The sequence below is a fragment of the Rhinichthys klamathensis genome, unplaced genomic scaffold (genome assembly GCF_029890125.1).
Source record: "Rhinichthys klamathensis goyatoka isolate OS25496 unplaced genomic scaffold, OSU_Roscu_1.1 h1tg000339l_1, whole genome shotgun sequence".
NCBI lineage: Eukaryota > Metazoa > Chordata > Actinopteri > Cypriniformes > Leuciscidae > Rhinichthys > Rhinichthys klamathensis.
The window spans coordinates 284,725-310,256 of NW_026606853.1; the positions used below are offsets into that span (position 1 = coordinate 284,725).

Below are 25,532 nucleotides of genomic sequence, written 5' to 3' on the forward strand. Positions count from 1 at the left end.
AAATGTGAAAATACAGAGTTTTTTTGTGCGTACAATCTACAAATCAGCCACGATCCAGAAAAAAAGCACACAACAGTGAAGGGGTGAATCTATAAAACATCAAGAGTGCAAAACAGACACATCCACACACACACACACACACACACACACAAACACACTTTTATTCACATACACACTAATAAATTCAGATTACATATATCTGTTTTGAAATTTTAAAATGCTCAGTGTGTCCACCAGATGGCATCCATCTCATTTCAAAAATTGCTTTCATGAGGCCTAGGCTTGACTCTAAAATGAAATACAGCTTTAATAAAAACTAAAAATCTATTATATTCAATAGGAGAAAAAAGAGGTCATAATCATTGCATAAATATTAATTATAAATCATAAAATGATCTCAAAACACCAAAAAAGAAAAGAAAAAATATTATAAAAAACAAGTAAAAAAAAAACATTATGATTTTTTTCATAAATATTAATCCCGCCCTTCGGGACCATTTGGACCCGAAGGCCCCGACTGTGACTGTTAAATGAAGGACCCCAGAGGGTTAAGCTGTTTTTTCAGCAGGGTATACAGCAGATTTACTGCCTAAACTTTTGTGTAACTATGTGAAACAGTACGCAGTATGCAAAATAAAAGTTCCAATCATCTGCATGCTACATTGTTATCTCATGACCTCACTTTGATGCATGCTTAATTGAACAAGATGCATCCAGCTATAATCTCTGAAATATTTACAATTTATATCCAATTCTGCTTAAATAATGTATATTTTACATTGGAAATAGAAAGTCAAGTACTGGGCATAGTGTACCGATACATATTCAAACATGGCAGGTCGTATGGGATTCTGAACATCCCGAGTGATGTGACGAAGGATCTCTGATCACCATCACTGCAGCCCACCTATCGCCGGGCCACCTCCAGACTCACAGCAGGAACATGTGGCCACGAGGAGGGGTGTGAACATAGAGAACTGCTAACAGCATGTGATGACGTGCTTCTTATACTAATGGAGTCTGGTCTAAACCCAGCATGATGTGTCTCCTTCGTGGAGTCAGTCTCTTCAGCACATGCACAGTACAACAAGTGTCCTTGAGGTCCAGACGTGGTGGAGGACGTTAATGGGCTGCAACTAAAGCCTAGTGCTCACTATAAGACAGTATATGGTCAGCAAATACTACTAAGGGAAGGATTGCAATTGTTTGCACTGATTTGCACAGAATCAATAAATATATTTGATGTTTTTTGGATCACACTTCCCATTGCAATTGCACTTTCTTAAGATCTTTCACCTTGTAATATCATTGGCTATTGCTCACTGCTCTCTTGCTTGTCAGAAATAGATGGATTTCAAACAAGTTTAATATTTATTGCAGCATCCAGAATGGGCAAAGCATATCTCACAAGTGCACACAATACACATACAGCATTTAGCATATTTTTCAAATTTATGCTAAATAGTATGTGATGTAAAAAGTGTTTTGTTTAAACCTTCAAATGCCAAAATATTCTAAAATATGTACTTCAAGGGGCAAAAATCATTTCAATTTTATGCTAAATATATATGGTGAAAAAACAGTGTTGGATAAGGAAATATACCTTTCAAATTGAAAATATGTTTTGTTTAAACCGTCAAATGCCATAATATATTATACATACTTTAATGGGCAAGAAAATGCATTTTCAGTCTTAAAATACCTTTGGTAAATGCAAAATGTATTTTAAAAATATATTTCGAACCAAAACATTTATGAAGAAATATTACGTTTAAAAATATTTTAACATTTATTTCATAATATAAAATAATAATATTTTTTTAAATAAAAAAAATAAACTTATTTTAGGGATATCTGTCATATGGGACATTTTATTCTTACGGTTAAGCTGATGCGAACCTATGGAACTTTCCAAGCACAACACCTTTTTGTTTGCATATTTTGTTCATAAAAGCCTCTATGAAAAATGTCACCATAAGTCATTTTACATTTACATGTATGCACTTGGAAGAGGTTTTTTTATTTATTTATCTAAAACGACTTACATTACATTTAAAATGCACATTTTATTACTGATTTTCACTATTTCAATTAAAACAAACAAATGCATAATAATATGAATCCAATGTCTGGTGGTGTAACCTAAACTCCAAGGGCTTCATAAGAAACCCCTTGCATGTCTAATCTTGTTACTTTCTACCACAGGCCACTAACCGTGTCACGGTAGCACTGTCACTGGATAAGTACCTGCAGCTCTGCTAATGTCCTTTCCCATTTTCAGGGCGCTGCACGGACACACACACACACACACACGCACGCACAGGTGTTGCTGGGAGCTGTGGTGACACCATCCTGATTTAACCTTGAAGACTCAGATGAAGGGACAGCATCACGGAAAGGAGAAATGAGACACACACTCTTTCACAGCATAAGCCTGCCTAACTTGCATATCTAATCTCATTTGTGTTTTTCAGTATCCCTGTTCCAGTATCTCCTGTAACATCTGCTCCTCAATAGCGAGCTTGCAGTAATTCTATATTTATCCAAACTAAATGCAAGTTCATTTTCTTATTTAAAGGGGACCTATTATGCCCTATTAAGTGTTTTAGGGCTACTAGAATAGGGTTTCATGCTAGAATGTTCAAAAACACATTTTGATATAATATTTTACATTTTTACAGCACCTCTCTTCCTAGGGCCCTGTCCCAGATGGCACACTTCATGCGCACTTGTGGACTTACAATCGTGTGTGTGTCCGTTAAAGACCAGGGGCCTCATTTAGAAAACTTTGCGTAGGATTTGCGTCAGAAGTGGCGTACAGATGAAACATAGGACGTGCGTACGCACAGAAATATTCGGATTTATAAAACCGTGCGCACGCACATCCTACGCATTTTTCCCTTAATAAATCACAATCAATTCTAAATGTAGCGCAGCTTTTGCGGCTTCATGTCACGCCCATAGTTGCCCATAAATAGTCCGTGAAACGCCCATAAGTTAATATTCATCGATTGCGAAATCATGGCAAACATAGAGAGGAAATAAAAAAAAACGGAACTTCACTCAATGTGAAGTAGAAGTTATCGTTGGCGAGGTGGAAAAGAGGAGAAAAACTGTTGTTTGGAGGGCACAGTGTGGGCATTACTAATACCAAAAAGGCACTTGAGTGGCAAAAGGTTGCAGACGCCGTAAATGCTGTAGCCTCACAACCTCGGACTTTGGTCGAAATAAAAAAGAAACGACAAGCTACAGATGTCGGTTATAATCTACTTGGAAATGGGAAATAATTCAGCGCAAATGTAATTTCTTGCAGCTTTCTGAATGATTGAGACATAGGTCTACGTCATACGTTATTTTATCAAAAATAAAACAAACTAAAGACTATGCATGAATACCATGATTCCGTAGCTGATGAAGACATTTTTACTATGAAAACAACTTTCCCCAGTGGACAAATAATACATCTATCTATCTATCTATCTATCTATCTATCTATCTATCTATCTATCTATCTATCTATCTATCTATCTATCTATCTATCTATCTATCTATCTATCTATCTATCTATCTATCTATCTATCTATCTATCTATCTATCGATGAATTGTATAACATGCCAATATTATTGCAGAAAATATTTCACTTTTCTTTTTGCAAATATGTGTTAATTTGCATTTCTGTTGCAGATCGATCAAACGGGTGTTCGTGTAGGCTGTTAATTGTAATAGGCTACTTGCTTTGTGAAGTCTTCATGTTATTTATGAGAGGCAGTATTGTCATTTATTTTACACAACGGTCTACTACAGTTTCACACACTTTCACGTGTTTCTTCCATCTGCCGACGGTGTCACCATTTCTCATTTCACCCGTTTTTGTGGGTACGCCTGGGTCAGAGCTTGCGTGAAGGACCGCACATTTTACCGTCAAGTTTGCTTTTTATAAATACCAATTATTTCGTAGAGAGCGGCGTACGCCTTCTTTTGTGCGTACGCAACGTTTATAAATGAGGCCCCAGGGCAGGGCTGTCAAACTCAGTTCCTGGAAGGTCACTGTCCAGCAAAGTTTGGCTCCAACCCTAATTTAGCACACCTGAACTAGATAATCAAGGTTTTCAGGTTTACTAGAGACTTCCAGGAAGAGGTTTTGGAGCTACACTCTGCAGGACAGTGGCCCTCCTGGAGTGGATTTTGACACATGGCGTAGGGCGTAGGGGTCTTAGAAGGGTACTCGTTAGTGCCCCCCTTTGCGGCCGATTTGCGCCCTTGTTGAGTACTTTTGCTGAGCTTCACTGAGACGAGCTCTACAGCAGACTTCTACCTAACTGTCAAAGCAGAATTGCATCATGAAAGTGTGGACTCAAAGGAAGACTGAAAGGGCTTAAGGCTGATTTATACTTCTGCGTCGGACCTACGCCGGAGCCTCTACGCTATAGACTACGCGTTGGTTTTAATTTACTTCTGCGTCGTTGTCCGCGTTGACGCGCAATTACACATGCAGAGGGAGCATGTAAAAGCCGGGGAGCGGTTCTAGCAGACCAATCACAGCGCTTGCGGTACGTGCAGAATTGACGCGTTGTTACATTTTTGGAGAGGTGCACGTCAGGGTGCGCCGAAGGGTACGCGCGCTACACACAGCCTACGATGTAGCTACGGCATGAGTTCGACGCAGAAGTATAAATTGGGCTTTATGGCTGTATAATGCTCTGTTTAGTTGAAACCCCTCCTTCCGAAAGTTGGGATGTGCTCTGATTGGTCGGCTGGTCCTGTGTGTTGTGATTGGTCAACCCCTTCTTGAGTGTTTTGGAAATATCAGGCTCCTAATGCCGGGTTCAGACTGCACGATTTTAGCCCCGATTTTGGCTCGCCGACAGGTTTTGAGAAATCGCCGACAAATGCCCGAAATCACAGGCAAATCGGTGCTCGTTCACGCGAGTGACAATCACGCAGTGTGAATGAGCAAAGACGCGATCTGAGAGAATCGCCGACGAGTCGCCGACGCCCGTGAGATATTTGGCATGCTAAATATCTGGACCTGTCGGCGATTCACAATCCTGCTGTGTGAATGTGTTCTGACTGAAAACTACATCGGCGATGACCGACAGCCAATGAGAGAGCAAGATACAGGGAGGAGGAGGAGGAGTTAGAGACCAGAATATCAGTATTTTAATAGAATAGGCCTATATTTACAATTATATCAAACAGAAACAAAGCACAACATTTGCGTGACCAGCAGCAACAGCAGGACGTCATTTGCAAAATTATTTATTTACCCCCAACTCTCTTTGCAAAACACAGTCCTTGCTCCCCTCGTCTTCCCAACCATTTCCTGCATAAACTGTTTTTTTTTTTTTTTTTTTTTTTTTTTGCTAATCAGTGCACAGACAATTTGGATCGCAATCTTCTTGTAGGCTATCATTTTTAATAACAAATTCAGTGTCGCGCGAGAACTCCGGTCTCACGCACGCGTGATCTTCCGTTATTTCCTATCACTTCTCGCGTTTGTTTGGTTGTGAAACGTAGTTTGCGGACCAGGCAGAAGTTGTCGGCGATTCTTTCTTTTGTAAAGTGTGAAGTTGTGAACACAGCAGCAACTGAATGTTACCCCAGATAGTCATGCAGTGTGAAAACAACAGTGACCCGATTATTTTGAAAATCGTGCAGTCTGAACTCGGCATTACCATAACCGCGAGTTTTACTCAACCAGATCTTTCCCCTTTATTTTGTGCATGCCATGGGTTTGAAATTATTTAAATGAGGGATATTGTGACATGTTTGTTCCTGGAAGAAAACCGAAGACTACAATTAATGCATTTGCAGGATTAATGCATTTGCAGGGAGTTCAGAAACAGCTCTTACTGATATAGAGAATAACTCCCTGCACGTTCTGATTTTGCCAAATAGATTTTGTTGATCCTGGAACAACATTCCTGTCTGAAAATGTAATCATAACCATATCCTTACCCCTAAATCTAAAACCATGTTATCCCTAAAATCAGAGGGAAATGATAGGTGAATAACACTAGAAGGTTGTAAACCTAAACTTGACATAAACTGTAACCTTGTCCCTCAAATCTGATTGGTTGATTGGAATGTTGTTCCAGGTTCAACAAAGATGTTGAACATGTTGCACTTGCGAAATCGGGTTCTGCGACTTTTTGCTTTTTAACTTTGCGTACATTTTTTCATGTTTAAACAGCAACACTAAAGACAGTTGAAAATGTGAACAAAAGCATAATACAGAGCTATGAACTAATCAGAACCTCTCAATGTACTTACTCTTGCTTATTAGATTTTTCTCCTGAGAAAAACACCCTAATCTCACATTTGACTCCTCTGTTTCAGAAGAGATCGCAGTGTCTCTCACACTCTGTTCAGATTTTAAAAAGATACCAGTCTGGACACCAGTCTAATTAGTTTCTGTTTTTAAGAGTCTTCAATCGAACGTGAGAACTCCATTAAATCTCCCGAGCAACGAGAGCAACCAGATATATTTGCTCCAGGTCATTCAGGTTATTTGGAGACCACTTGTTCACTGCAATTTTTAAATAATCTATCTGACAGGACTTTTATTATACCACTCCGATATTAATTTGGCCCTGTGTGTAGGAACTGACCTGTTGATAATGAACTACCAGTCACAAGCTTCAGTTAGCCACCTCCTGCAATACTGTATTTTGCATCATCCCTTCTTTCCTCAGTTTTAATACGAACCCAATTCCACCCCACGGCTGCTAATTTATGCATTTGTTTTCCTTTAGATCTTTGGAGTTATACCTTCTTTAGTATACATCTCCACAAATGCCCTTCACTTACAACCAGAATACTTGAACTGGAGGGTTTTTATCCAGAAAATGTGATAGTAATTTAAATTATTCTCAAGTCATTTGCAAGGAAATTATCTCCCCGCTAGGGTCATTGTTATTTATTCAAATAAACTTCTGCAGGCCAGAAACTGAATATTTAAGCAAATGGCATATTTCAGCATTTCATTTTTGTTAAAAATCCCTTTTACAAAACAGTCACATTGCAATGATACATTATGAGATATAGGAAGGAAAGTACTGTGCCCACTTAATGCAATTTATTTTATTTGCATGCATTATCTGTGTTGTTTTAGTGCACAAATCACTAAAGGAATTATGCAAATCTGGTAAATGTACAAAACAATTGTGCATAATGCAATTTGCACAATAATTATCATTATTACAAAATTATAAAAATGTTCTTTTATGCCAAAATCATTAGTATATTTAGTAAAGATAATGTTCCATGAAGATATTTTGTAAATCTCCTAACGTAAATATATATATATAAAAAAAAAAATTGTGAGTGGATGCAGCAAAATCGCGCAAAAAAAAAAAGGTCAGAAAACACGCCTCCAAACTTCGCTCGCTGCTGCTCGCTCTTTGGGAATTACCCACTCAAGTTTGGTATCTATGTCAAGCTTAGATTTCCCGCTTTCGGGTTCATAACTCTCCAAAGCCAATAGAGAGCGTTAAAAACAAACCCTTCTTGTGTAACGGCCTGCTACAGCGCCTCTCATTGGCTGGCGACTTCTTCGCGTGCACAGTGTACACAATCCGCAATGGTTACGGTGCAAGCCATTGATTCTGAGATGGTGCGTTTGCTCAATTTAAACTTTAATGACAGCAATAATTTAACGAACATAGTAAATGATTTTTTCGCAAATGATTGGGAAGATGATACAGAATGTCCATGAGACCGGCTTGGCAAAGGAGCATGCACTGGAAGACGACGAATTCGATCAATGTGTGGATCTCTTCAATTTTATATGTTCCTGGTGAAATATTTTAATGAAATGTTGTGTGTATAAAGGTTTAGTTGTGGTAAATCAATGGTGTAAATTTCATTTATTTCCCTTCGTTAGTAATATGCGTAGTTAAAGAAAATGACCCATAAGACTGGTTTTGTGGTCCAGGGTCACAATTGGTTGCATGGTAAATCAGGAGATGCCAAAATGTCTCTATAAACACACTTTTAATTGCAGTAGGCAAATTTACTTTTGTGAATGCAGTGCAATCTATAACAAGCCTATAAAAAGAGACATATTTGTGTTTAAATGAATGGCATTGACTTAATTTAAATACACATGACACCAGATTAAACTCAACTAAGGATGGTGAATAAAACAAAGCCGAAATTCCATACAATTGTGGATTTGCCCACCAGCGCATAGTAATAAAATGTCACTAAATTCCAATGTGAAATGCAATTCAGTCAAATTAGTGAACTGGTTAAAAGGCCTGAATGCTTTGCGAGACATGGTGTTTCCAATATACAGGATCCATTTGTCATCCAAAATATGTGAGAAAATGCCATATGGTGCCTTAGAGGATGGGTGGATAGAGTAACGGAGAACAAGATGGATGGGAAGGACACAGGACGAGGAAGAGAGAGGAAGAAGCACAGAGTGAGGATGTGTGACAGGAAAGGAGCCAAAGAGAGAGCTGGTTGACAGAGAGAGCGAGAATAATGGACAGAGGTAGAGTGAAATGGTGGCAGAGAAGACAAGGAATCAGATGGAGGGAAACAAAGTCTCTCAGACAAGCATTTGTCCTTGACATTTTTTCTTCTTCTGGCCTCGTGCAGCGTGCTGACGGAGTGTGATTTAACTAGGCCAATGCTCCACTCGCAGACAGAAACACAGATAGACAGAGGTGAGACTGTGAGAAAACAAATGCCTCCAGTCCTCAACTGTTGAATACATGAAACTCATCTTGAACCATCACTCTTTTTTTGAAAGCGGTAATCAAAAAGGAACGAGAGGTTGTGCTACACAGTGTATACAGTCAAACTAAACACTAAAGAGCTGTACAGTATTAAGCACAAGTCCCTTTCAGGAAAGTCAGCTCACTTGGCGGCCATATTGGTAACACTCATGCATGTAAAGTGTATGTTTACTGAAAAGACCGAAATCTCCAAAACTGGTTTTCAAGATCATGTTCCAATAAACCAGGAATAAAATCTGATATCAACTATATCAGAATCTGTGTTTCTTTCTACATTTTAAAGCCAGTTTAGCTAATGCAAATACAAAAGAGAGCAAAAAGCCGGTGATGCCACTATCAGACACATGATTCGCTCGTAAGGAGAAGCTTCCATTTCTACAGCCGTCATATTCAAGAATTATCTGGCAGTAAAAATCATTTTCTCTATTGACAGACATTTAAAATTAACTATAAATATTTTGCAGCTTTATTAAAAAATATATATATATATATTTTTATTCAGAAAGAATGCATCTATTTGAACAAACATGACAGTAAAGACATTTACGATGTTACAAAAGATTTCTGTTTTAAATAAATGCTGTTTTGAACTTTCTACTCATCAAAGAATCCTGAAAAAACGGCATCACGGTTTCCACAAAAATATGAAGCAACACAACTGTTTTCATTGATAATAATCAGAAATGTTTCTAGACCAGCAAATCAGCATATTAGAATGATTTCTGAAGGATCATGTGACACTGAAGACTGGAGTAATGATGCTGAAAATTCAGCTTTGCATCACAGGAATGAATTACATTTTACAATTTATTCAAATAGAAAACAGTTATTTTAAATTGTAATAATTTTTACTGTACTTTTGATTAAAGAAATACAGCCTTGGTAAACAGAAAAGACTTCTTTCAAAAATATTAAAAAATCTGACCGACCCCCAAGCTTTAGAACAGTAGTGTAAATATAAACATTTAATTATTTTTTAAAAGGGTTTACCAGTAACCGATTCTTTGTAGAGGGTCTTAAAAGAGTAAATATTTTGTAATATAGCAACTTGGCAGAATAAAAATAGAATTCAACTGATTTGCGGTCACACATATCTGAATATAAGATATTCTACAATGGCTTTGAATGTGGCTCATCTACTTAAATTTTAGAGCCAGACCTGTCTAAAATGTGTTCCAGTATTTGTGGCTTTGGCCTGTCCATTGACAGACTGCCACATCCGATTAAATTATGAAATATTAATGATTATAAGAGCCTCTTTCCAGAAGTGCCACATAAAAGACAGACAACCCAAAAAAGAAATCAGCTGTGAAGAGACTTAAAGAGCATGAGAGTGGGTGGTGAAAAAAAAAGAGTGAGAGTGTGATTACACAGTTGAATGAGACACAGAACGGAGGAGAAGAAAGGAGCACAGCCCACAGATGACACCAAAACTGGAGGCAGAAAGAGCAACCTTGGCAACACAAGAATTCATGGACTAGGCGTTTCCCTCAAGAAGGGAACTTTTACTGATAGCCAGCTAATAGACTAGTCTTAAAGGGAATCACCATGTCGTTTCAAACCTGTATGACTTTCTGTGTGCCGTGGAAAAGGATCTTCCAGTGTTCACACTGCTTGTAAATTTTAAGAATACACATTTTCCATTCTACATTTTGAGCATTTTGTGTTCCACAGATGAAAGTAACACGGATTTGACCAACATGAGGGTAAGTAAAAACCAATGCCAGTTTTCATTTTTGGGTTAACAATTGTAATTGCCGTTCAAAAGTTTGGGGTTGGATTGATTTTTTAAATGTTTTTGAAAGAAGACTCTTCTGCTCACCAAGGCTGCTCATTTATTTAATAAAAAATACAGTAAAAACAGTATAATTTCATTACAATTTTAAATAAACGTTTTCTATTTTAATGTATTTTAAGATGTATTTATTTCTGTAATGGCAAAGCTGACTTTTCAGAAATCATTCTAACATGCTGACTTGCTGTTCAAGAAACATTTCTTATTATTATCAATGTTGAAAACAGTTGTGCTGCTAAATATTTTTGTATTTTTTTCAGGATTCTCTCATGAATAAAAAGTTCAAAAGAACAAAATTTGAAATAGAAATATTTTATAACCACATAAATGTCTTTATTGTCGTTTTTTGATCAATTGAATGAGTCCTTGCTGAATAAGGGGCCGTTCACAAAGAACATGTTTTTCCATTTTTTTTTCTATTTAAACACTCACTAGACGGACGTGTATAACCGTTGCACTCGCGTCTTGCGTCTTTTGCAGCGTCTCGCGCATGACACAGCGTTTTCAGTCGGTTACGTTCAACGTTCGTAGACGTCTCCGTTCCCTCCTTCAGAGAATGAGGGTTACATACATAGATATTCATAATAAAGGCTAGATGTCTTACGGCGGAGTCTCTATCGTCATCAACGGCGGCCATCTTGTCACAGGCAAGCTTTCTGGCGGACTCTGTGGTACCTGATGTAAGATGAGTGATCAGCACGAACACAAATACTCTTACCTCGTTGAAATCTTGACGGATTTACAAACGGTTTGGTTTCTTACAAATGTTATTAACGTGGCAATAATTCTGGATGATTATTTACTTATTATTCATAAGTATGCAGTGTCATAACTACATCTCTGACGTTAATAACAAACCAAACCGTTTGAAAATCGGTTGAAAATTGAGCAAGTTATGGTTATTTAAAAAGTACATGCACCATTAAAACACAATGTTACAAGTAAGCGAGCTGCCTGTGACAAGATGGCCGCCAGGTGCAGACGTCGACCTCCATTGGCCAGCAGCGCGGACGAGACATCTAGCCTTTATTATGGATATCTATGGTTACATATGTAACCAAGACGTTCCCTTTCAGTCGTCACGCTCGACGTACGTTGACTAACAGACGAATTGCCGCGATCCCAATTCGTCGGTACGTCCATGAGGTTCAAATTTAAAAAAACGCATGTTCTGTGTAAACAAGCCCTAAGAGTGTTTAAAAAAAACTACTGACCCCAAAAGTTTGAACGGTAGTGTACATCAAACTCTACTTGCTAAGCTTATCAAAAGTATTGAGAAGACAATAAATGATCTATAAATGCCATAATCTATTGTTTTTACATCTTAGCAAAATTCATTGTTAAAAATAAAGGTTCCAAAAAGGGTTTTGTAGTACAAGCTGACATAATTTGAGAACCTTTTTCAGTTCTATGGTTCTTTGGAAAGTTCTACATATTGGTGGTACAAAGAAAAAAAAAACAGAAGGGCTTTTCCTCTGTCAAAGGATGATATCTAGAACCAATATACTAATTTGAAAAACATATAATGTATATAACATCAATATTTTTTTCACCAAAGAACTATACATACATCTCAAGAACCCCAGAAAATGGGCCTTAATAGGAAGAAGTCCTGCAAACAACCTCTGAAGAACCTTTATTTTAAAATGTGCAAGGGTATTTTTAGAGTCTATTCATGTAAGGTAAGGTAACCATCCTTACCTGATTCTCCTCATGGGTCACCCGCATCTGTTCTTTGAGGATAGAAGTGCGCGCTGCCTCCTCTTTCCTCATTATACGTTCTTTCTTCAACTCGGGGCTCCAGAAGCTCTTGATGCTGTTGGCGGAGGAGCCCAGCTTGCTGTCCTTCAGGTCCAGCTCCCTCCGAAGGAGATCGTTTTCTCTCTGCATGTCCCGTAGCTGTGCCTGGAGCTCCAAAAGTTCCCCGCCACCTCCCCTGACCGCCTGCCGCAGCAGAGCAGACGGCGTCCCCTGGTGGTGGAGCATCGACAGCGAGCCCAGGTCACCGTAAGACAGCAGGTCGGCGTGAGGGATTCCTGCCGTGTGGATGTTAGGGGTGCTGCCCATAGCCGTGACCCGAGCGCCGTACATCGCTCGACTCGTGGCCCGACCCAGCGTCATGGTGCCTTTGGGGTAGGTAGCCGTGGATCCAACGGCTTCGTGGTCGCTCAGGTACATTGGGCCAGACGTGGCGTAGGCAGCATTGAGGGACTGGATGTTCTCCATGGATAAGGTCTTGCCACCCGAGCTGCCGCTGTTAGCCCGACGGTGTCCCAACCGAGGAGAGCGGGGCAGCCGCGGGGAGCGAGCGGGGCTGCCCTCCATGTGGCCGACGGCCCGCGCACTGCCATACATCTCACAAGCTTCTGTAACACGGAGAGCCAGGCGTCCGTGAGAAAAGCCCCTCGCTGATTGACAAGGGTGTTTAGTGCATCCTAGAAAAGAGAACATACTTTAAAATGCAGTCGAAGACTTCAAAATCGCCAACTATTGTCTGGAACAAGACATTTGTGGTCAGTGCATAGTTTAAACTGAGAAATCAGTTCAACACAAGTCAATCGTTTCTACATGGATATATAACACACGTCTTCCCCCACAGAACTCATGCTGATATCTAATTCAAGTCTATCACAACAAACTGAAGCAGATTATTGGCATATGTAATGCATTTAATCTACTCTAAACTGACTGGAGCTGAATAACAACACTATTGTCTTCTGTAGAGCTGTTTATAGCTGATTCAAAATCATTTCATAATGGATAAACTAAATCAACGCTGAACTGACTTGAGCTGAATAATGACACTATTGTTTTTTTAAGAGCTGCTTTACAGCAGAATTTGAATTTGTCTCATATTTGAAGTGGTTTGCATCATTGTTTCTGTTACTTTCCTGTTTATCACTGTGAAGCTTCTTTGAAACAATCTGTATTGTATAAGGTGACTTGACTTGACAAATGCTGAAAGTACAGTTCATTCATTTAACCTTAAACCCTTTTTCAGTACTACTGGATAAAAATATTGCACAGACAAATCTAGATTTCTAGCCAATTAATATTTTAGAGTTGTGCATATCTCTCTTTCATAACAGCCTAGAGTTAAGCTAAATGCAAAGATGTAAGTTCCTGAGAGACATTTTGTTCCTTCTCATTTTGAAGAAAACATAACTTCCTTCAATTTCTTTCAGGAAAGATGAGTCAAAATGAAAAGTGCCCTGCAGTTTTTCTCAGAGGTGGGGACCACTTGCTGCTCGCTGGGATGACGCTGATGATGTGGAGAGGGTTGCTATGGCAACAGTGACTGAGATGATGAAGGAGAGAGCACCTGTTTTCACTCGTATGAAAAGTGAGGATGTGTGGGCATTCATGGGCGTGTGAGGGAGAGAGAGTGAGAAATGTACATTTATGCTGAAACGAATCGAAGCCGGAATGCAGATGGCCTGGTCATCTGTGCACTTCCATGCCAGAGAAAGGACATGTCCGGCCCTCATCTTTCCAGCCAGAGACCATATATAGCATGCCATACTGGACAAACAAACAAAAAAGGAAAAGACTGCACCCAAATGCCAAGATTTAAAAAAAAAAAAATAATCTGCCACTTGGCTTGCCTGCCTGTTTTCTGGGTGGTTGCTTACCACGAGTCAAAAGAACCCTCCAACAAGTCACTCCAAAAATATCCAGTTAAATTTTCGGTAAAAAGGCAACTGCGATTGCTAGAAATTCACTGTAAAAATACGATGACAATGTTTCCAGTATTATTGGATTATATATTGGTGCCTGCATTTTTTACAACTTACAACTGTATTTCATATACTTGAACTACCAAAATCGGCTTTTTACCTTAAACTGTACTGATAACCATAATACAGGTGGTAAAAGAGAAAGCCACACGAGGAATCAGATCTATTGTAAGTCTCCTGTCCATAAAACAACACCAACATGACACTAACATAATGCAATAAACATGAACTAAATAACAGAAAACGAAACACAAAACATCCCAATGTTCATTTCCTGATAACAAATATGAGAAGAAAAACAAAACTATTTATATTCCATCAAATATAATAATATGTTGTTGGTTTTTACAGTAAAATATACAGTTTTTAATTGTCTTTCCTTGCAAAACCCATCAGTTTGACAGTATTTCAATGTAAAATGCCAGATAATGCGATGTTAAGTTGTGTGTTCACACTTGTAGTTCTGTTCTCTTAGTTCTTTTGGTCCGGACCAAAAAAGAAAATGATATATTTAATCCCGGTTTGCTTAGGTGTTCACACTGTCATTTTTAAGACCGAACCTAAAGATTTAAAGAATTAAAACCTAAAGAATTAAAATTATGACGTATATTTTGCAACGTAACTTACCCAACATTCAAAACAATGCTGTTTTCTGGGCTAAACGCGCTCATTGTAGGTCTGTCCATATGATGGTATTTTTACCAGCTTAGGAACTTGTGAAGAGCTTATAAAACAGAGTCAAAACAGTACCAGGAATTTCTGTGTTACACACAAACAAAGATCTGCTGCAAAGAGAGGGTATTTCCGAGGCCTATACCGGACTGTAATGGGCAACGTAACTCCTATGACGAGAAAAAACAGGTACGCTTGAGCATTCCGTCGTTTTTAGGGTTGTATCTTGTGACATCACGTCCCGTTTCAATTAAAAAAACCAAACATGCCAAGTGTGAACACACCCTAAGTCATTTTAAATAAAAGTATCTGCCAACAGCATCATTTAAACAAGCAAACGTCGCGTTTTGGTGTCAACGGACATAGGTAACAGAGACTGAGCTGGTTAATAACAGCAGAGAACCTTAAACTCTCCTGAGAATTGAATGACAGAAAGAGCTTTTTTTTGGTCAGTAATATATAGAAGCCAGCTGCTCTCCAGCATAAATGGCTTAATCAAGGTGGTAGGGTACATATAATGAGCCACTCTCTCTCTGACACTCACTGACACTTGAAACAGTGTGTTCATAGAGGCACAAAGGGCAAATTACCCAGACTTCAATAACTCGACATGTTAAAAGACGAACTGGCCAAGCGATATTTGTTGTGTGGAATATGGTTTAACCAAGACATTAATGTTCAGTGTATGGCTCGAACCCACAATTTAATTCAACTCAAGTCAAAAAAAGAAGATTTTTTTACCCTGGTAAAATAGGCCTATCTTATTCACTAAAAGTGTATCACCACAAATTGGAGCAGATCACTTGTTGGCATATGTAATAAAAGAAAAGCAAATGCTGAAACTATTCCTCAAAAGTTAATTAATTTTACCTTAAAAAACCTAATAAACATTTCCCTCACCTTTTACTAGTGAATATCAATCTTTATCTTATATTTACTGGATTTAAAAAAAATAATTAAACATTGCACACATGCACATTTTAAAGCCATGCATATCTAAAGATGTATTCACTATAGAAATTCCCATAACATTTCCAGAGATTTCCAGGTATAAAACATGGTGGTATGTTTCTCTTCTCAATTATATCTTAATAAAATAATTTTGAAGCAATGCTGACTGTTCACACACTATACAAAACCGTCGCTTACAGATGGCTGTAGGTCACATTGTGGAAAAAATATCCCATAAAGTCCCTTGTAATCAAGGGTCGCCAGAGACACTATTCAAAAAACAATAAATTATTGTATCTTTTGAAGATCAGACAGAAGCCGCATGTGAAAGCCCTCCCTCATCCTTCAGCCACTGGCTGCGCGGATAACATCTGCTTTCTGATTGGCTTTCAGCAATGTCAATCATCCCCCAAAAATCACTCCTAGAGGCTGACAAGTCATACAAGCCCATGTTTTTTCCTAAATGAGAAGATATCTTTGAGAAAACCACAGAGTGCAATATATATTTGAAGATGTAGCCTAATACACCTATATTGGCACTTAGAAATGATAGGTGTAATCAACATTATTAAGCTTAATAAATGTCATCTCTAACATCGAATTATTCTCATTTAGACCGCACACAGAAACATCCATAGAGAAAATATCAACCGTTTATTATGAAGATAGACTCGCACTAATATAAATTTTAATTTCGAGTATGTATGAATCATCAAGCAAATGCATTTGAAACAGCATCGATCGACGCTTCATCTCGTTCATACTACAGCGGATTTCAGCTCATTTTCCATCATTCAAAATGAATATAATTAGCTCAAATCGATAAATCCATTCTAATTTCCAATCTTTAATATAGACTCTCCCTAAACGGAGTGAATGAAAGCCAGTGTGTCGTTAGATCCCGTTTCGTTACCTCTTCAGCGTCGTCGCCGCTCCATCACTGTGCGGGTCCCCCAGCATCAGCATCAGCGTCCCGTGTCCTGCATCCACTCCAGCATCAACATCCCGCGCTCTGATTGGACACACGTACACAAGCTCGGCCCCCGAACGCATTAATGAGCTTCAGATTTAAAGGGCCAGCGCATAAAAGTGAGAGAGGAGAAGCGTCGACCACGAGGCGTTGTCATGCGTGTAGCCTATCTTGTATGGCACTGTATTATCAATTGATAAGCTCAATTTGAAGTCAGTGTCGTCTATAAATACTGTTAACACAAAGGTTAAAATGAGGTTAAGCTATGATGACCAAAAGCACATAGGACAATCCTTCAAATTAACTTAAAAATGAGGAAAATCACAAGCAAATATACAGTTATAATAATATATAATTTTATATATATATAAAGAATATATATATATATATATATATATATATATATATATATATACACACACACACACACACAAATTATTTTACTGTATACACAAATAAATATGCTGTATATATATATATTCACTATATATATATAAAAATATATATATCATAATCTATATAAATATATCATATATATACAGTAGGCTATATTTATTTGTGTGTATATATACATACACATAAATAATGTATATATGTATCAACCACACACATATGTGCAGATATATGTGTGCAGATGTATATTTTTTTCTTTATGTGAACATGTATATGATATTTTTCTATATATATATGACACACACACACACACACACACACACACACAATATATATATAGTGTGTGTGTGTATATGTCATAAAGAAAAATATCATATACATGTTCATATATATGAAAACAATATATATATATTATTTATGTGTTTGTGTGTGTGTGTTTTTTTTTTTAAACCAATGGAAGGTGAAAAGCTAAGTTAGTACTACTAACTGCTTTTCTCATTACGAATTCTGTGAAGGTCACACAGAAGTTTGCATGAAGTTGATGGGTGAGCCACTGTCTGCGGCCATGCCAATCATATGCAGCCAAGTGTGGTCATGTGACCACTGCTGTAATTGGCTTTGATGCCTCCGGTGCTCTGTGATTGGCTGCCTGTCACACACTTCCCCTCCAGCTCTGACTCCAGACGTGATGCTTAAGGTTGGAGACCGTCAGAGGTCTGTCTTTAAAATGCCCTGGACTTTGACTATTGAAGTAGAAGAGAACAGATACATTATAAGAAGATTGTGACCACAGATGTATTGCTGTTCTTTAAGGAGTGCAAGATAATTTGGGGCTGTTAAATTTAGCCTGTGGGAAATATTATAATAATAAGAGATTAAATCCATTTAATGTTCATAATGAATAAATTGTAAGGTATGAATAAATCTCTTTAGGGTCGCTTGTCTTTTTTAGCAGCTTTAACTTGGTTTCTGCTTAAAATGAAATGTTGATTTCAATGTGATATGTAAGTTTACAGCAAATGACTTAATTAGCCTGTGCATGACTCAACCTTCCCAACCAGTCCCTAGGTGGTGTGAATAATGTCTGATCACAGCGCTTTTACACGCTACAAGCCGTCCCGGTGCTGAGGGATTTGAGCAAATGTTGACGTTGAGCGTGTGTGACAGTGGGTGGACAAGACAACACTTACACAGTTACACAAACACACATCATCTGCATCAAGTTCCATTAACAGAAGGCCGAGACCTGTTTTAGTTTATCACTTTATCTCAATGTTGAACAAATGTTCCATTGATCTTTACATAAAGGCACAACTGTGATAAAGTACAGTATTTAATTGCACAGGAAAACTAAGAGAGGAAAATGTTTGCAAAATCTCTGCATAGCAGGCATGTTGTCTTTCCACAACATCATTATTGTTCTCATCCTTTCTTTCACATGGGAACGCTGATTGCCAAACAAAATCAATTGTCGCCCTTGTTTGTGGCCTTTGGGGAAAGAATTGAATTATCAGAGCACAAAATATTGATTATTCAGTGAGTGGGCGTTTGCTATTTTTGATTCCAGAGCCGCAAAGTTCATTTCAAAATGCAAAATTATTCCACATTTCATATGTTACATTGCATAGCTCACATTGAGACGAATGGTCCTCTGATGACACCTAGAGGTCATGTCAAAAATTGCATCTTCAAATAGTGAATTTGTGTGGATTTTATCAATGCATATGCAGTTCCTAAATTACATACGTTGCAATGTGGACCAGCTCTACTCCTCAACATGCCGCATGATTTGGTGTAGGCCTATAATTCATGTGTGTTAGCACAAATGGTGCAAGATGAATTACACAACCAAACTTTGTTACTTAAGTTTAGGCATTTTAAATTGAAGTATGGGATAAGATCTTAGGATAAGAAAGAGAGGTTGACGTACCTTTTCTCCAAAATGTCATTTTCCTGCAGTGAGTGACAGACACCAATACAAGAGACCATGTCAATTTTAGTTTTTTGTCTTTATTCTTCTCCAGTCTGGAAACAAATTGCAGGTTCATTATTTTCATAATCACATTACATGACATGATGCACCAAAAATTTATCTTTTAACAGGAATACATTGAAAAGAACACAATATTTCACAATGAATACTGGACTCACATTTAGCCCATTGCACTTACAACAGTGAGTGAATCTTCATCCGTGAGAGAATTTTTCACTTTTTTCCCCCCGTGTTGTTTTACCCAATTCCCTTTTGAATTTATAATACATCTGTTTATTCACTCTGAACCCTCTTTTCTGGCACGGTCATGATGGAAGCCACTTACATATTTTTCCATTGTATTTAGATTTAACAAACACAATAGTATAGAAACCCTACACAGACCAAATGTTTTCGGATTTTTTTTTCCCCACTGTAGTCAACAGTCATTGAGAGCCAGCAACATATATACTATGATATTTTTTTTTCTCATAATAATAACAATAATCATCATTATTCTTTTATACACAAAAGCACAAAAGGTTGGCAGCAAGGCCGGCGTGAAGTTGCACAAGACGGCCATCATTTTACTCATGATATTTAAACACTGTACAAAATAACCAAAGTCAGTATTTACAGCGACAGTTAGTCTATATGTGTGTGTATGTGTTTGTGTGTTTACATGCCTGTTTGTGAAGATATGTCCGTGTTTGCGTATTTCTATCTATCACTGTGGCCGGCTTTTGTGGTGGCAACTTTGGCTCATGCACTTGTTATTGAATATCTCCATGGTAACAGTGATGTAGAAGAGTTATTATTCTTCATCATAGCGTCTTGATTGCCTAAACAACATTCCAGTATCAAAAAGGAAAAGATTCACCTCTAATCAACGCACCTCGCAAACTCAAATGGTGATGTTTGTGCTTTCAATGTGCATGCCCTGATTTTCATATGAATGGCATGGAGGTGAATTCATGCTACATACTGTACAGTGATCACGTTTACAGCAAGTCGCCTTTGAATCTTCTCCAAAGCATAGTTTAGACTGTGATGACATTATCAATTTTACACATCCACGTGCCTTTAAGATCACGTCATGTTCTGCTATCGTAATAATGGTCTTTATTTTCCATCTCTCGGTGGTAAGCAGATATCTATCGCACGAAGACCTGTGTGTCCTGTGTGGACACGACAACATTCGCAAACCAAACCTGTTTCCCTGTTGGAGGAGATGAAATAACGAGTGCATAAGCTGTGTGCCCGACTTGTCACCTGATCAAACTGCAGACACGAAGAGCGAATGACAGCATTACAAAGAGCCAAAGAGAGCTGAGCAGAATCATGCTGCAAGCAACAGAGATGGTGGATGTCCAAGACCAACAGTCCACACAGTTAACCCTTTGGCAACAGATTCCCTGAAAACTAGGGAAGACGAGGGCTTTCATAAACATGCCACTAAAATAATAAGAAAGAAATCTAGTAGTTCGATATTTTCATACATACAAGGTAAATACAAACATGTCCCTAGTCATATTAGAACATATCGTAATGCAGTATCGGTGAGGGATGTCGCAGTGGGAAAAGGTTTTACATGGATTATTGCATAGAACATTTGAAATTAGTTCAAACCCTTTTGCTAGGTGGATCTACATATCAGTAAATGTGTTTTTTTGGAACATCTGGATGGGCGAGATGGTGATGGTGTAGTTTATTGGGGTTTGTAGCAACTTATTTTACCTGTCTATGTATGACAATAACATCTGTGACGAGGAACTTGAATGCAAAATTATTGTGCTCTGTACGGATTAGCATGCTATTGCTTCAGGGGGAGGGGAAGCATATGAAAAAAAATGATGTAAAGGTATAAATAATAATAATAATACCAAACATTAAACAAAGAAATACCCGAAATATAAATCCATAAATACACAAATCAATATCTTACAATAGCAGTGTGTTAACGAGAGATATGTACATGTTCAGCAGTATACACTTGTGCAAAATAAATCAAGTAAGGATGATATGGAACTTTAAAAAAATATGAGGTATACAAGTAAAAAATATTAGTAAGGCTCTTAATTTAAAAGAAAATTAGGCGAAACTGATAAGAAGCTAACTGGCAAAAAACATAAGGAAATTTAGGGAATTCTGGGATAGGGTAGTGATGGCTTAATGGTTGATAAAAGAGGGACACGACTATGCTAACATTCTGATATTACGGACCTCTGCACTTGACTGATAGTTTTACGTTAAATAACCAGCTTTTTATACAAGGTGCACATGGCTTCACCCTTAGAGACTCTGAAAAGTTGTCTAGATATGGATTCATATATATATATATATATATATATTTCTCATGTATGTATACATTTTTTTTTTTTTTGTGCGTGCATTCCATGTCCACGGTTTACACATTTGCATTCAGTACACACGTGACAAAAAGGTTAGGGAGGAACAAAAACATTCATAGAGAGGGTCAATCATCGCCATATTGGAATGTCAAGATCTTAGAAATGGAGCGTACATTTTTTTTTAACAGTTTGTTTTAAGCCTTTGTAAGGTAGTTATTCTCCTTCACTGCTATGGTCTCTTTGAGTCTCGGCAGAGAAGTCTTCATTAGGACTGCAAAAAGCTAAGAACTGCAGCTGCTTGACATCTTCATGCTGTTTTTGGAATAGGGAGGGTCACCTGAGCACAGATTATGTCATATAAGGGAAGACATAATTGGAAAAACTTTAAAAAGAACAGGCAGTTTGGCATTTTGGGAACTGTAATTGCTTCAATAGCAATGGAAACACTTTGGAAGAAAGATTTAGCCTCCGGTTTTGGTTGCTATGTAGATATCATTGGATAGACCGGGCCTGTGAATTTCATCCTAATGTTTTCATTGGAAACATCTGGAGAAGAGATAAAAGAAAGAAATATTACAATATTTGGTATTTTCCCAGCATAGTCAGAGTGCAGAGTTGGTAAAATGCTAATGGAATAAAAGTTATTAGAGGAATGTTTTGGGTTCGATGCAAATTAAGCTCTACTGACAGAATTTATGACAATGTCCATTACCACAGAAAAAAATAAAATTGCCTCAACTCTCAGGTTAAAATGCAATTACAGTGGAAGTTCAAGGGTCCAGGCAAGAAATATTAAAATAACCCAAACTGTTTCTAAAGTACATGCTTTTATACATGTTGGCAGGAGATAGAATCACTTAGTGACATTGTCTGTAGAAAACCAAAAGTTAATCCATTTAAAAAAAACACAAAAAAAACACACATTTCCACCTAAGAAATGACCATTTAGACTCATTACAACTCAAATAAGATTTAACAGAATAATTAATGTAAGTGATTTAACAAAAACACAAGCTTCATATTTCAGTTTTAAAAACAGTGGCCCAGTTTACTTTTTTTTGAGGGTTATAAAATGTAGTACTCTTCTTAAACACTAGAGGACAGAAGAGGCTGAATTTCTCACACCAACATCTTTTTAACAGTATTAAACAAATGTGTGCACCATGTGTAAACAAGCTAAACAAAGTTGTAAACAAAGTTGAATAAATGGCACAAATTACAGTCAGAAAAGATGGAAAGCTTGACTTAAAATGTATGGCATGATGTTCAGCAATACTAATGCATTTACATGCACTACTAGCCTTAACAATTCTTAATAAAAAAAAAAAAAAACTACGTTTTTGAGGTTGCATGAGGAGTACAGTATATTCCTTTTAATGGGAGTATAGTGACTAGAATGACACTCACACCTTCCACTGTGATTGCATAAGAAAACCACGCTGATGTATGGAGCAGGATTTGGATTGGATAGCCGGGAGTTGAATCGGATTAGCCGTGGTTTAAGGAGCCCCTAAACCTGTTTTATCCCAGATCCTTTCTTTGGATCTACACATGCAACACACGCTGACAGTAAAATACCACAACAGTCACCATGATACAATACCAGCGACAGTATGAGAGGAAGAGACCACAGGTTGATAAAGGAATGGAAGAAATATGACTACTGCAGGAAAGGCAGAAATGTTCAGCAGATAATAAGAGGTTCAATAGGACATGAGATTTTATGGCCACATTTCACTGTACAGTTGGTGAATACAAAGCTAATCCACGTACAGAACTTTTTAAAACAAAACTTTTCCCTTACCGTTTCAGTTTAATTTCTGGTACAACTCTTTGACATGGTGCACTGTGCAATTTTGATTGCGTCTTGATTAATGTGACTCATCAGAATATTGTCAGCACAAAGATGACTGAGCTTTGCACGGATGCTAATGCTAATCCAAGCCCACTGATCTGCTTGCTTATTATAGCTCACTTTGACTGACCCAATTCACCCACGCTGAATAGTGAAAGGTTAGATTTCAGTGGCCTCGGATCAGGGTCAGCTAATCTGAACTCTAACCTTCGACAGAGCAAGTGGCAGAGAGGACATAGATGCACAATTGCCCTGCCTGAAGTAAAGATCAAGAAACAAAATCACTCTGAGAAGAAATGCTCTGTCCGTCAGCATTAAACAGCTAGTCATTACCTTTTTCACAGCCCTAGCTGCATACATCTATAGTCAATGTATTTGCATTCTGATTTTCACACACGTTGGTCTATCAATGAGACTGTACACTGACAACAAAGTTAAAAAGGTAATTCGGCATAATGACATATATTAGACAGAATTCAATTTGGTATTTAAAGTGCCTGGAGTAGAATTATTCAGCTTGTTCTGAGTTGCAGAATAAAATACTCACCAGTTTCCTCAGGTGTACCCCGCCCTCAGGCTAAAGATGTTAAATGGCAGCAATAAATTCATAGGTTTTTCCAGTTCTAACTCCAAGTCACCCCAACTTATGCCTGAGGAACAATTGAGCAAAAAAATAAATAAATTCCAATGGGTTTAAAAAGCTCATATGTAGTTCATACGAGTAACAGTAACAGTTACAAACACTAATTATTTAAAAGGGTAATGCAAGAAATGTGTCAACACTACTTTTTAACTAGCTTAACCAGCATGGCTACCAATCTAGCGCTAACCACATTCAACCAATTTCATGCTGATCTTTTCAGAAGGTTAATGCATAGTGTTTTCTCACCTTCTTATCAGCAGATCACCAAAATGAAGTAAACTTCTTCCCGAGAGCAGATACAGCTGTATAAAAGATAAGCAAAACAAAAACACAATTTAGGTGCCATATCTTAAAACAGCTTTGGCCATATTAACAATGAATTGTATCTTACCACTAGGAGTCCTCCCTAAGGGTTCCTAGCTAGGAGTTTTAGCTTAAAACCTATTCACAAAACTCATAAGAGCAAGTTTTACTAAGGAACTCTTAATATAAGAGCAAGGCTGGGTTGAACTCATTGCTATGGATGATGTCACTTTTTTTATGAGCGCGCTCTTTTAAATCACACACAGTGGTTGGTAGAGAAGTTTAGCAGGCAGACAGCAGGAAGGAGAAATATATAATGTGAACGTGATTTTGGCAGCCGCTGGCCCACTCGATTTATGTGCCCTGGCGCCGGCTCTGATTAGAACAGCCGCACATGAGGCAGTAACTGCATTGCATTACATTTTTAATAACTTACAGGTTACAAAGTTTATTGTAGCTATGTGGACGCTCAGTTTTTCCTGTCGTTTAATACATTTGGCGAAAATCTTGTGTTATAAAAGATGAAGTGCTATGGACAGGCTGTATTGGCTATGGCTAGACAGCAAATACCAGACTAAGACACGCTTCTCTGCTCCTAAACATTAAAAAATTTGCCTTTTCAAACATCATATTTTTTGAGTAAAGAAAATGCAGTACTTATTCATAGAAGCAGTTAATTTACCCTTGCATTGAAAATAAGCAAAGACGGTCTCCAAAATGTGTGCAGCACTTCACGATTGTGGCGGGTCGAGCTACTGTATGAGGTATTGCTGAAAATTTGAGGATCCTCTGGAGTTACAAGGTTTAGTCTTAGTATACAGTTCTATTCAAGTTCTTGTATAAAGTATAGGGCAAAAATAAAGACTTTTAAAAAAATAAAGTTATTAACTGGTATTTTTTCTAATCACACTGTTTTCAGAACGGTAATGTTACAGAAGGAACGCATGAACAGAAAAGTAAAAATACTGATTCTGCTCGGAGTGAACCGATTTTTTTTTTTTTTTTTTTTTAAGCCCTGATTAGGAGCAACTTTTAGCCTTAAGATTTTTTGTGAATACGGCCCCAGGGCTGCAAACAAAGGCTGTAGATTCAATCCCAAGTAGGAGTAACTCAGGAATTGAGAATTACTGAGATCACAGTAC

General features: G+C 37.8%; 2 protein-coding genes across 9 annotated transcripts in view; both read right to left on the bottom strand.

Moving 5' to 3' along the window:
• Positions 1-17,027, bottom strand: part of erc2 (ELKS/RAB6-interacting/CAST family member 2) — a 60,706-nt gene extending 43,679 nt beyond the window's left edge. For 4 of the 7 annotated variants that reach the window (XM_056272492.1, XM_056272489.1, XM_056272493.1 and 1 more), the window contains exons 1-2: positions 16,817-17,026; positions 12,245-12,978 (exon numbers count right to left, since the gene is read on the bottom strand). In XM_056272492.1, coding sequence (XP_056128467.1) covers positions 12,245-12,898 — 654 coding nt within the window. In that variant the 5' untranslated portion in view covers positions 12,899-12,978; positions 16,817-17,026. Of the gene's footprint in view, positions 1-12,244; positions 12,979-16,816 lie in introns of all 7 variants that reach the window. The other 3 variants (XM_056272488.1, XM_056272490.1, XM_056272494.1) reach the window with 2 other exon arrangements.
• A 4,732-nt stretch (positions 17,028-21,759) lies between these two features.
• The window catches only part of bsnb (bassoon (presynaptic cytomatrix protein) b), a 95,078-nt gene continuing 91,305 nt past the window's right edge, over positions 21,760-25,532 (bottom strand). For both annotated transcript variants that reach the window (XM_056272487.1, XM_056272486.1), the window contains exons 11-13: positions 24,334-24,389; positions 23,992-24,094; positions 21,760-22,135 (exon numbers count right to left, since the gene is read on the bottom strand). In XM_056272487.1, coding sequence (XP_056128462.1) covers positions 24,349-24,389 — 41 coding nt within the window. In that variant the 3' untranslated portion in view covers positions 21,760-22,135; positions 23,992-24,094; positions 24,334-24,348. The remainder of the gene's footprint in view (positions 22,136-23,991; positions 24,095-24,333; positions 24,390-25,532) is intronic.